This window comes from Orcinus orca, chromosome 8, assembly GCF_937001465.1.
Source record: "Orcinus orca chromosome 8, mOrcOrc1.1, whole genome shotgun sequence".
Lineage (NCBI taxonomy): Eukaryota > Metazoa > Chordata > Mammalia > Artiodactyla > Delphinidae > Orcinus > Orcinus orca.
Genome location: NC_064566.1, coordinates 6826479 through 6839148, shown reverse-complemented (window position 1 = coordinate 6839148; position 12670 = coordinate 6826479). Strand labels below are relative to the sequence as shown.

The 12670-nt window shown below is 62.5% G+C and overlaps 1 protein-coding gene across 1 annotated transcript; it reads left to right on the top strand.

Moving 5' to 3' along the window:
* The first annotated feature begins 141 nt into the window (after positions 1-141).
* SIPA1 (signal-induced proliferation-associated 1) lies at positions 142-12427 on the top strand. The gene is made up of 16 exons (XM_012538651.3): positions 142-764; positions 3103-3871; positions 4518-4645; positions 4732-4908; positions 7040-7214; positions 7940-8043; positions 8282-8439; positions 8525-9134; positions 9445-9719; positions 10649-10867; positions 10986-11097; positions 11193-11301; positions 11393-11494; positions 11582-11636; positions 11847-11925; positions 12016-12427. The coding sequence occupies exons 2-16, from the start codon at positions 3199-3201 to the stop codon at positions 12160-12162; spliced, it is 3123 nt and encodes a 1040-aa protein (XP_012394105.1). The 5' UTR covers positions 142-764; positions 3103-3198; the 3' UTR covers positions 12163-12427.
* The last annotated feature ends 243 nt before the right edge of the window (positions 12428-12670 follow it).

The window sequence follows — 12670 nt, the reverse complement described above, 5'->3', positions numbered from 1 at the left end:
GTTGGTAGTTTCTTCTTCCATCTGGGGTGTTTGGGTGGAGGGTATTTGAGCACAGAGAGGGGAATGGACTATGATGAAGATCAAGGTTAGACCAGGGTGGGGTTCAAGTAGGACTGGATCCTCTTTCTCACAAGCCTGTTGCCTTTTCTAGCCTTGATCCGAGGTTTGCAGTTGTTCCGTTTCTCACACCCAAGTGTTCAAAGACTTCTAGCTCCAGTGGCAGGTTCCTACAATTGTTAGCCTTGACCTTGGCCAAAGCCTTTCTCTGAACCTCAGTTTCTCCAGTTATAAGTAAGAGATGATACCTGTCTAAGGTGTTCTAAGAATACACGAGAGCGTGTGTAGGGCAGGGCCCAGTGCTTACGAGCAGAGTGCTTGTAAATAGCGGCACTTCCTGAGCACTTGCTCTGTTCCGGGATGGAGCTGAGCACTAGTTGTCCCGGTCTAGCCCTCCCAGTTGGTTTGGAAGGCAGGTACATTTGTTCCTGTTTCTCAGCCAAGGACTGGAGGCCCGACAGTTTACTGGGCTGGGCCGGGCCTGTCGTGGGGCAGCCGTTCAGACTGCCCGCCGCCAGGCTTCCAGTCCCCGCCCGCTGCGCTTCCCGCCGACGGAGACTCCCGGGCCGGCCCCGCCCCCTCCGCTGCAGTTCCGCCCCCGGCATAGCCCCGCCCCCGGCATAGCCCCGCCCCCAGGCGGAGCCGGCGCCCGGAGCTGTAGCGGGAGAGCAGGCAGCTGGACCCCATCGCGGGAGGAGGTGGCAGAGGTACCGGCGGGAGAGGGGGGAGCGGAGGCACCGCGGTCGGGCGGAACAGGGAAGAAAGTGGCCTGGCGTGGGCCCGGGTGGTGTGTGGGTGGGAGGGGTCCTCGCCGCGTTCGCCGTCTGCACGCTCCCAACCTCCCGTTGGGCTCCAATCTCAAGTCAGCACGTCCAGTCCCCTACCTCTGGCCGGTGCTGCCCCCTACCTTCTTTGCGGGACGGCCTGGCCCGCCCGGTGTGCGGGTGAGCGGATGCGGTGCCTCCCGACTCCTCTCAGCGGCACTGGCGACTGCCCTTCTGCCTGTCGACTGTGTGCTCCCCTTATTCTGGGTCTCCCCTTCTCCCTGGGCGGCCTCCAACCCAGCCTTTGCACACCGCCCCCTGGTCCCGGGCCTGGCCTGGGAGGAAACATCTGTCGCGCCCCCTGGCAGCAGAAACGGGGTCATGACCTCCAGATGTGCTGGGAAGCGTCCAGCGCCTCCTCCTGGGGCAGCCAGGCCTTCCGGATCTGTGGGAGCGGGCCGGCCCCCTCCTCCCCAGTGACACAGGCCGTGAGGAATGTCCCGGCCTCAATGGACCCTGTGTGAAGCTGCCGGGTGGGGGGCAGAGCCCAAGAACATCCCCCAAGGCAGGCCAGAGCCCGGCACTGGGCCAGAGCAAGAGGCAGCCCGTGGGCTGTGCACGCACAGATACACAGAGCTCAACCCACACAGAGCAGGGGTCTGCGCAGACCCCTTCCCTCATGTCCCCTGTCACCCCCATCACACACACTTCACACACACCACAGCCGAGGCCCTGGAGCTTGGCACATGGAGCCAGGGCCTGCATCTGACACCACACACTTAACACAAGGCCAGCTTCGCTCGCTTCACCTTCCTTTCGGTCTTCCAGCAGTGTTGGGAGGGGACAGGGATGGTTAACCCCATTTTAGAGGTGAGAGAACAGAGACTCAGGGTCAGTGTCACGAACTTGTCCCAGGAGAAGCCAAGGGAGGAGGCACTCTGAGCCTTACTGGGTCCTGGAGCTTTAGCTGAGGGGTGCAGAGCCTCTGCCTCCATTCCCTCCTAGCCCAGCCCTACACAGTGTCACCGGATGATGCACAAAGACTCACCAGCAGGTGCCTGCACCCCTAGTGGGTCACCCACATCCCTGTCCCAGCCACCCACTCCATCCTGGGTTCACCTGAGGGTGACTCCCCCTCACGTTCTCATACCACCCTTTGCACCTGCCCCTGGTCTCGACACATTTTTCACACTTAAGCAGGTCCCTGGGGCCTTGGGTGTCTCACTCTTACATCCTGTGAGACCTCGAGCCTTAGCCCAACCCCCCACCTGCCCCACACCTACTCACACAGTGTTAGGAGTGGGGAGGTACAGCACTGTTTAGGCCCTGGAGATTGGCAGGCCCAGGTTCAAATCCTAGCTGATATGGAATTGCTTCAGTCAAGAGCATCCCCTTATCTGGACCTCAGTTTGTTTGTCATATGGGGTTCAGATTCTCCTCTCAGCATCAGTGGGGCCAGGTAGGCAGAAGTCCCCATGGGTCCCAGTTCCAGCAAAGGGGCCTGGTCAGCATGACTCCCTCCCGTACCCCCAGGTATGGCTACAGAGGCCTGCAAGAGGGTGAGCCCAGGCCTGTACTTCAGGTTAGGTTGACTTAGGTCCCATGACTGAGCTAATGTGATCCCAGCACCTTCCTCAGGATGTGGGGCCGGGCAGGGGGCTGGGCCCAGAGTTGGGGCCACTTCCCGTGCTGAAGGAAGTGCTCTTGCTGTTCCTGCTGCCCCGCCAGTGCCCCCTGGGAACCCCTGTGTCCTTGAGGTACTGAGGCCGTGAGGGCCAGGGCATTGAGACCCAGCCTCTGGGTGCTCAGCTCCTCTGGGATCCTGGAGGAAGTGGGAGGAGCAGGGAGGAAGGTCTCTGGGGACAGGACGTCCTCCCTTTGTCAAGTGGACAGGACCCAGACACCAGTAGCCCCATGGGTTTTCCGTCGGAGCGGAGACAAATCATCTGTCCGGTTGGGCCAGGTCTTGGTGGGGACTCTCACTCTGGGCCCAGACCAAAGCCAAGGTGTGTGAGTGGGGACTGGGGAGCCCTGGTGGTCCCAGGGCCGCCCAGGCTCCAAGACCCTCAGGGCCAAGGACCCGACAGCCCTGCCCAGCACTAAGCTGGAGGAGGGGGCTGGAAACTTCAGCCCCAGGCAGACGAGGAAGTGGCCAGGAAAGCGGAAGCGGCTTTGATGGTCGTGGAGGGGGCCGGAAGTCAACCCGCATGGTGGACCAGGCTGGGGGCCCGGGTTCCTGTTTTCTCCCCAGGCTCCTCTGAGCAGACCCCTCCTCCCTCAGGGCAGGAACCGGCCTGCCGGCTGGGCAGCAACCACCCGTGCCTGCCAATGCGGCCCGGCACCCGGAGAGCCAAGTCCCCAGGTCCGAGGCACGCCCATGTGGGCCGGCGGCGTGGGGAGTCCTCGGCGGGGCCCAGCCCCTGAGCCCACCGATGACCTCTTCGCCCGCAAGCTGCGCCAGCCGGCGCGGCCCCCGCTGACGCCACACACCTTCGAGCCCAGGCCAGCCCGCGGCCCGCTCCTGCGCAGCGACAGCGATGCGGGCGAGGCCCGGCCCCCGACACCGGCCAGCCCTCGCGCCCGCGCCCACAGCCACGAGGAGACCGGCCGCCCCCCCGCGCCCCCCGCCCGCTTCTTCTCCGACCCGCTGGCGCTGCTGGGGCTGCCGGTCGAGGAGCCAGAGCCCGAGTTCCCGCCCGTGCCCGAGCCCCGCTGGTTCGCCCACTATGACGTGCAGAGCCTGCTCTTTGACTGGGCTCCGAGGCCCCGGGGGACGGGGGGCCACGCAGAGGCGGGCTCTGGGACCCCCGCCTCGTCTCAGGACCAGACTGCCCGCTCCGACCTGCTGCTTGAGGCGCCTGGCTTCGTGAGTGAGCTCGGGGGTGAGGGCGAGCTGGGACTGGGTGGACTGGTGTCTCCACCTGTGCCCCCCTCACTGCCCAACGCGGCCGTGTCCGTCCTGGAGGAGCCACAGAACCGAACCTCGGCCTACAGCCTGGAGCATGCAGACCTGGGCGCTGGCTACTACCGCAAGTACTTCTACGGCAAAGGTGAGGGGAGGGCCGCTGGGGAGGGGCCAAGGTCCCTGTCACCTGTGGTGAGCTGTCCTTTCCCTGTCAAGTCCCTGGCCACGTGAAGGGTCAGGCTCTGTCTCTGGGCCGAGGCTGCCCAGCTTTACCCACCTCCCTAAGACCAAGCCCAGCCTCCACCCAGCCAGGCATGCTCCGCTGCCCCCATCTGGTTCATCCTTTTGCTCCTCCCGGCTGGGGAGAGATTTCCTATGGACATTTCTGTGAGGTGAAAACTGAACCCCTGCACCCGGGAACCTTGTTCTCATCAGTGCCCACAAGGGAGGGCCCCAGACATCCTGGGGAAGAATATGGGCATGGTGGGCGAGGCCATGCAGGATCTAGGTTTTGGAGCAGGCAGGCATGGCCCCCCTGGGTCTGGGGCAAGATATATCATCGGTGAGGCTGCAGAAGGGGTGAGGCCTAGGGCCAAGGGTATAGGTGCCGACAGGAGTCAGGATCTGGGTTGGTAGAACGTGGGCAGGGCTGACGAGGGGACTGGACTTAATCTAGGATCTGAACTAGTGTTGTGGTGGGACCTGGAGCGGGGACTTTGGTGGATGTGGTCGAGCGAGGGTGGGACTGCTCAGGGGGGTGGATCTGGTCACCCACCGCCTGCTTCCCCCAGAACACCAGAACTTCTTCGGACTGGACGAGGTGCTGGGCCCGGTGGCAGTGAGCCTGCGGCGGGAGGAGAAGGAGAGCAGCGGAGGGGGCACTCTGCACAGCTACCGCATCATCGTGCGGACCACGCAGGTAGGCCGCGGTCATGGGAATTAGACCGTGGATTGCCTTCTGAACGGCCTGCACATATCCTGAGCGCCCCTATATCCCCTCCTTAGCTCCGGACCCTCCGTGGCACCATCTCGGAGGACGCGCTGCCGCCAGGGCCCCCGAGAGGCCTGTCCCCAAGGAAGCTTCTAGAGCACGTGGCATCGCGGCTGAGCCCGACCTGCCTGCGCCTGGGCTCAGCTTCACCGAAGGTGCCCCGCACGCTGCTTACGCTGGACGAGCAAGTGGTAAGTGGGTGGGACAGCCCTGCCCTACAGCTAGACCTGGTCTGAACCCAGCCTGCCCAGCTCCTAGCCACCTAGCCTTGACCCTGATCCTGGGCTGGACGGGGACCCCAGGAGAGCTGCCTTTTCAAAAGGAGGGCATCAGAGGTCATCTGGAGCTTTGCCTCTCAAAGTAAGGTCTGTAGACCAGCAACGTCCGTATTATCTGGAAGCTTGTTAGAAATGCAGATTCTCGGGCTCCACCCCAGACCTACTGAATCTCAGAGCCCACACTTTAAGAAGATCCCAAGGTAATTCCTATGTGCATTTCAGCTGAGGAGCACTGATCTGACTGCCACCCCCTCTTCTTGCAAGTCCCTCTCCTTCCCTGTCAGTTTTCCCTGCAACGCCCTGCTTGGTCTCCTGCCAGTCTGGGGTGCTCACTCCTTCCTGGGGCTGCCCATTCCACTGTGGGACCACTCAAGCCCGCTGAAGGTCCTTCCCTACCCTGTGCTGAAAGCTGCCTATTGGCCCCGATTCTCCTCCTCTGTCATTCAGTCTGTTAGTCATTCAACAAACATTTCCTCATACCTTGGTACCAGGCCCCAGCTGGATGCTGGAGACCTGTCTAGACCAGATGCTGTCCTTGAGTACCTCACAGACAGGTGTGGGAGAGAGACTGCAGAGAATCATGGATAATGATGGAGCAGGATAACAGGGACAGGGCAATGTTGAGGGCTCTATGGGGCACCAAGGTAGCGCTGACAGCCCTTCCTTGGTTCAGCATCATGGAGGAAATGCAAGAGCCCAAACCAGGAAGAGCAGGCATTTTCTGGACAGAAGGAACAACTTGGGTGAAGCTTAGAGACTAAAAACTGTCACGTCAGGGTCCTGTGGGCAGTTCAGCATGACTGGAGTAGGACTTGGGGGGAAGGGGTGGGAAAGGCTGGCCTTTGGTCCTGAGGGCACCGTGGAGCTGTGGAAGATCTGAGAGGTTGAGCAGCCCTCTGGCTGTAGTGTGGGGGCTAGACTGGAGGCCAGGCTGAAGGCTGTCGCTGTGATCCCAGCCAGACGTGGTGGTGACGATGGCAGAGGTGAAGAGCAGGTGACAGTCCAGGGACAGAGTGGATAGCCTTTGTGGCCGACTGGAACGGTGGGGGTGTTGTGAGATTGCCCTGCTTCTCGGCCGCTGGGAGCGGTAGTTTATGGAGGCAGGGACCCTGGAGGATGAGTGGTGTGGGGGGGGAGTCATAGTGAGGAGGTGAGGTGCCAGGGGCTGGAAGGACATCTGGGCAGCTGCAGCTCGGGAGAGGGGTCTGGGCTGGAGGCAGAGTTGGGGGTATCATTCCGTGGAGATGGCTGCTGTGGCCACTGAAGGTGAAGAGCGTGGCTGGGGAAGAGGCCCAGACATGAGAGGGTGAGGTCCCTGGGGTCTCAGGCAGAGTGAAGTTCCAGTTGTCCCAAGTGCCAACTAAGGTGAGAGGGTGCCAGGATGAGGCTGTGCCCGTGGCCGTAAGAGGGGCTTGGGGTTTAGGAGCTGGGGTGGAAGTGGGGCTGTAGTGTGAGGAGGGATGAAATGGAAGTGGGGACTGTGGGTGTAGACGTGCTTAGCAGGAAGACGGGAGGCCAGAGCTGGAGGGGCCCTGGGCTTGTTTGCGTGGGGGCAGAGCGCCCTGAGCTGTACACAGTTAACCCCAGATGCAAAGGAGCCACAGGAGCCGGGGGCAGAGAGTAAGCAGAGGTGGTGCAGGGCTCCAGGCCTCCAGAGGCTGGGCTCAGGGTGCCTGGCATTTGAGGGAGGGGAGGACAGGCTGGCCTTGAGATAAGGAGGATGACAATGTGGCCATTAATTGGGATCGAGCGCACTCTGTGCAGGGTCCTTTCCGTGAATCACGTCCTCTATGGTCATATGACAACCAGCTCCCTCCCGGTTCCTTCTCACCTTGATCTCCTCTGCCCTCCTGAGCGCTGGGAGCAGGAGAGACAGAACCCACTTGATAAGCGAGGACACAGAAGTGGCTTAGAGAGGGCAGAGCTCAGGCCACACACGGAGGCAGTTCTGCCCCCAGGCCAGTGTCCTGGTCCATTCCCCAAGGCCCAGGGGTGCTGCTGGGCGACTGAGGCCTGTGCCTTCTGCCTGTGCCCTCCCCCGCAGCTGAGCTTCCAGCGCAAGGTGGGCATCCTGTACTGCCGGGCGGGCCAGGGCTCGGAGGAGGAGATGTACAACAACCAGGACGCAGGACCCTCCTTCATGCAGTTCCTCACCCTGCTGGGTGACGTGGTGCGGCTCAAAGGCTTTGAGAGCTACAGGGCCCAGCTGGACACCAAAAGTGAGGCCCAGGGGGCCCGGGGTGGGGGCAGACCCATGCTGAGGGGCAGGCTGCCTTGGTGAAAACCAGCTGCCTGCTTGCTTTTCTGTCCCATCTTGTCCTGGGTCTGGGGCCGGGGGTGGAGAGTTCTTTGGGTAGGCTGAGGACGTGGGTCTGGGGCTGCAAAGGCCAAGCCATGGCTGGGAGGAGGGGCTGGGACTATCCCCCAAGGCCCCGGTGCCCTACTGCCTGAGTGGGGTCAAGGGGGTTTGTAGGCACCACCCTCACCATCAAACACACATATTCCACCAGCCCAGACCCTGCCTCCCTGGTTGGAAAGGTCCCAGGGTCCCTGGAAAGTGTTTGTATCCAGCACCTCCTGCCTGCCTTCCACTCTCTCAGCTGCTCCACACATGCTGGTGCCTGGGCCAACATCTGTCTTCTCCTGGGACATCCGCCCCCGACTCCCTGTTAGCAGGCCATTTCTCATTTCTGTCTTCATTCTATCTCAGCATCCCCCCATCCCAATCCCAGGCTGGAGGCTGGATTCTGTGGGGGGAGGGGAAGGGGAGCAGCCAAGGCTGAGGCCCTTGGAGCTCATGGCCTGGACCTTGGCTGGTGGCGGAAAGGGGTTGTCCACCTGCTGGCTGGGGGTACAGAGGCTCCAGACTGCAAGCAGGATGGCAGGTTCGAGCCATCCGGATTTCCCTTGCTCTCCCTCGGTGTCCCCAATTAACTGGCCACAGCGGATTCCACGGGCACGCACTCCCTCTACACCACGTACCAGGACCATGAGATCATGTTCCACGTGTCCACGATGCTGCCTTACACCCCCAATAACCAGCAGCAGGTGTGAGGGGGCCCTGGGGATGGGGGCTGGCTATGGGCTTCTGGGGACCATGGAGGGGTGCTTCGTGGGTGGCAGTGTTTGAACCTTGGTCTGAACTCTGCTGACCCCTAACTACGCTCCAGGCTAGTGTCCCTCCCCAAAGACAAACACCCCAGGCCTTCACCAGGGGCAGGTGGGGGGAGCCACTGGTGCCCAGGCTCTTAGGTCTCACTCACATCCCCCACCTTCTAACCCCCAGCTCCTGCGGAAGCGCCACATTGGCAACAACATTGTGACCATCGTGTTCCAGGAACCCGGCAGCAAGCCCTTCTGCCCCACCACCATACGCTCGCACTTCCAGCACGTATTCCTAGTCGTGCGGGCCCACGCGCCCTGCACTCCGCACACCTCCTACAGGTGGGCGCCCGGAGTTCCAGTTCTGCCAAGGGTAGGTCTTCCTGGGCCCTCCCTTTGCCCCTGACTACCGCCTCCTTCCCCATAGGGTGGCTGTGAGCCGCACCCAGGACACCCCGGCCTTTGGGCCAGCTCTGCCCCCTGGCGGAGGTCCCTTTGCGGCCAACGCCGACTTCCGGGCCCTCCTGTTGGCCAAGGCGCTCAATGGCGAGCAGGCGGCGGGCCACGCACGCCAGTTCCACGCCATGGCCACGCGCACGCGCCAGCAGTATCTGCAGGACCTGGCCACCAACGAGGTGACCACCACGTCGCTGGACTCGGCTTCCCGTTTCGGCCTGCCTTCCCTGGGCGGGAGGCGGCGGGCGTCCCCCCGGGGCCCGGGCGCTGAGCTGCAGGCGGCAGGGGCGCTGGTGTGGGGCGTACGCGCGGCGCCCGGGGCGCGGGGCGCGACCGGAGCCGAGGAGGGCGGCCCTGACGGCGCAGAGGTGCCATGCCTGCTGGGCATCTCGGCCGAGGCGCTGGTGCTGGTGGCGCCGCGCGACGGCCGTGTAGTCTTCAACTGCGCCTGTCGCGACGTGCTGGCCTGGACCTTCTCCGAGCAGCAGCTCGACCTGTACCACGGCCGCGGGGAGGCGATCATGCTGCGGTTCGACGGGCCCCCCGGCCAAGCCGTTGGCGAGGTCGTGACGCGCCTGCAGGTGAGGCGCGGGAGTAAGGTTGGGGTGCAAGGTCCCTGCGCGCGCAGCGGGGAAGAAGCCTGCTTTGGAATCCCTCGTTCCCGCCGCCTCTCCTGCGAAAGGGGAAGTCGGGGTGGTGGGGCACACCGGGAGCCTCGCAGGGATGGAACTGGGGGTCCCCAGGCCCTCTTTTGCGGGGTGGGTGGCTAATACCCTCCTTGGGCGTGTGGAAGGGCCCATGTGATCTGGGACGGTCCCTGGGGCTGGCGCTGGGGCGGCCCCTCCTCCGTTAGCCCCCGCTCACTCCCCGCCCCGCCCCGCCCCGCACCAGCTGGTGAGCCGCGGCTGCGAGACCCGCGAGCTGGCGCTGCCCCGCGACGGCCAAGGCCGCCTGGGCTTCGAGGTGGACGCCGAGGGCTTCGTCACGCACGTGGAGCGCTTCACGTTCGCGGAGACGACGGGGCTGCGGCCCGGGGCGCGCCTGCTGCGCGTGTGCGGCCAGACGCTGCCCAGTCTCGGCCCCGAGGCCGCTGCCCAGCTGCTGCGCTCGGCGCCCAAGGTCTGCGTCACCGTCCTGACCCCCGACGAGAGCGGCCGGCCCCGCAGGTCAGGACGTTGGGACGCAGGGAGGTGGGAGGACCGGGCAGCTGGCCACTGCCTAGCCCATGCCTCCCGTGTGGCCATTAGCGACAGGAACCTCGCGGGGAGGCCTTTCCTTCTTGAGAGAATCCCGCGTCTCTTAATCTCTCTGAACTGCACTATCCTTATGGGTAGAATGAAGACTATTAAGCTCTCGTCTTCACTGCCCGAAAGATACAAGAGCAGCCCCCGCTGTATTTCTCACAGACACCCAATACACACTATTGGTTACTTACTGCATTAAACCAGGGATATGCGGACTTTTTATGTAAAGAGCCAGAGAGTAAATATTTCAGGTTTTCTGGGCTATCTGGTCTCTGCTGCAGCCACTCGGCTCCGTCACGGTAGCACAAGAGCATCCAGAGGTGACATTTAAATGATGAGTATGGCCTCGTGCCATGAAAACTAGTTATGGACCCTGCAACGTGAATTTTATGTGACTTTCACATGTCATAAAATATTTTTATTTCTTTCAACTGTTTAAGACTGTAAAAGCCAACCTTAGCTTTCAGTAGTACAAAAACAGGCACATCTGCTAAGAAAGAAGACAAAGGCAGAGGCTGGATTTGCCCCCAGGCAGTACTTTTTGGATCTCTATGCTAAGTGGTTTTCCCACGTTATTTAAATCCTCACAGCAAACTAGGAGATCAGTACTATTATACCCATTTCACAGATGGAGAAACTGACATTCAGCGTGATTTGCTTAGGATTCACAAGGGCAGCACTGCGATTTGAACTGAGGTCTGGACAAATGGCCAGTAGCCAGGCAAATATTTTTCAGTGTTGTCAGAGAGTTTGGAGAGCTCTCCTCCTCCTGGAAGCGAGCCTCGGGCACAGCTGGGAGTGGGGCTGGTGATGCTGGTGTTCCTGCCTGACCTACTCCTTCCTCCCCCCAGGAGCTTTTCGGAGCTGTACATGCTGTCTCTGCAGGAGCCCAGCCGGCGGGGGGCTCCCGAGCCAGTGCAGGATGAGGCCCCAGCAGTGGCCCTACTGGCCACCACGAAGCAGCTGCTGCAAGTGTGCCTGAACGATGGCAGTGGTCCTCCAGGGCCCGGGGACCTGGCCGAGGAGAGAACCGAGTTCCTGCACAGCCAGAACCCTCCATCACCCTGCAGGTACGCCCGCTCGGCCTTCCCTCTCCTCTAGCCCACGAGGCTGGACGGGAAGGCCTCTGCAAGCAGGGTCCACGGGTGGGGGCAGCTTGCAGTGCTGAGCCGTCCCTGCTCTCCCCAGCTCCCTGTCCGACGAGGCCCCAGTCCTGCCCAACACCACCCCGGACCTCCTCCTTGCCACCACAGCCAAGCCGGCAGCACCCAGTGCTGGCAGGGAGACACCCCCCACCCAGGTGAGCAGAAGCAACTCTCTGGAGACCAACCAGCAGGGGTGGGCACCGTGGTGATGGTGGGCATCACTGCATCTATACCCACTTCTGCCCCCCAGGACGGGCCAGGCAGCCCCAGTGGCTGTGAGGACAGGGGTGACCCAGCCCCGGAACTGAGGGCCTCCTTCTTGCCACGAACCTTGTCTCTGAGGAACTCCATCAGCAAAAGTGAGTCTGGAGCAAGGTGGGGGTCTAGGAGCGGGGCAGGAGGAGGCCTGGCCTGCGCTTCCCTAGCTGAGCCCAGCTCCGGTGCCCACAGTCATGTCAGAGGCGGGCAGCGAGACCCTGGAAGATGAGTGGCAGTCCATCTCAGAGATCGCCTCCACCTGCAACACCATCCTGGAGTCGCTCTCCCGGGAGGGTGAGGCCACCAGGGCGCTGCGGGCGGAGCCAGGGTGGGGCTTTCTCCCTTTACCTCCCTGCCCAGACGGTCCCTCTGTCCCCACAGGGCCACCCATCCCAGAGAGCAGAGATGCCAAGGGAACTCCAAAATCTGACGCTGAGTAAGCCTCACATCCGATCTACCCCTTCACCCCATGCCCAGTGTTCGTGCCCACCCATTGGAGTGAAGCTCTGTCCCAGGGCTCTGCTGTAATGTACACCCCAGTCAGAAGACAGGGGGTGGGCTCCTCTCAGGCGGGTGGGTCTGGGAACCAGCCCATGGTGCCGCACCCTGCCCTGGTCTCACTGAGTTCTGAATCCCATGTTCTCAGGCCAGAACCCGGGAGCCTGTCTGAGAAGGTCTCTCACCTGGAGTCCATGCTCAGGAAGCTGCAGGATGACCTGCAGAAGGTGACACGGTGGCTGCGGGTCATGGGGAGTCACAGGGCTGCCCACGCTGGCTGGCCACGCTGACTCCCGCCTCGCTCCACCTCCCCCCAGGAGAAGGCAGACAGGGCGGCCCTGGAGGAGGAGGTGCGGAGCCTGCGACACAACAACCGGCGGCTGCAGGCCGAGTCCGAGAGCGCGGCCACCCGCCTGCTCCTGGCCTCCAAGCAGCTGGGCTCCCCCACCAGCGACCTGGCCTGAAGCTGTCGGGTCCAGCCTCAGCCTGGCTGCGGACCTGCTGGAACTGCCCGGTCGCTCGCTTGGGGCACCTGGGCCATACCAGGCCCTGGGCCCTCCTCAGGGACTATCCCTGCGCGAGGCGCATCTTAGCACTGCCCCCGCTCCCCGGCCCATTATTTGGTGGCATTTTGGTGGCGAAGTTGCCCCTCTACCCCATCCCCGTTTGTAAATATTCTGTGGAGAAAAGGGGATTTCAGGGAATAAAGAAGCCACCGTTATTTGTGTCCACACAGGTGTTCATGACGTGATGTGGGAAGGGGCTTTGCCCCCTCAGGCCCCGGCCAAGCTCCCGGGACAGTGGCTCAGAGTTGGGCTGGCACAAACTGAGGGGTTCTCTGAGGCTAGGCCACCCTTGGCTTCTGTCCCACAAACATTGGTTTGGTCTGTTGGGAAGCAGGTGGCCACACTCTGTACCTATTCTGCTTAATCGTTGGAGCCAGGCCCCTGCCCTAGAACCAGACCTGCGGGG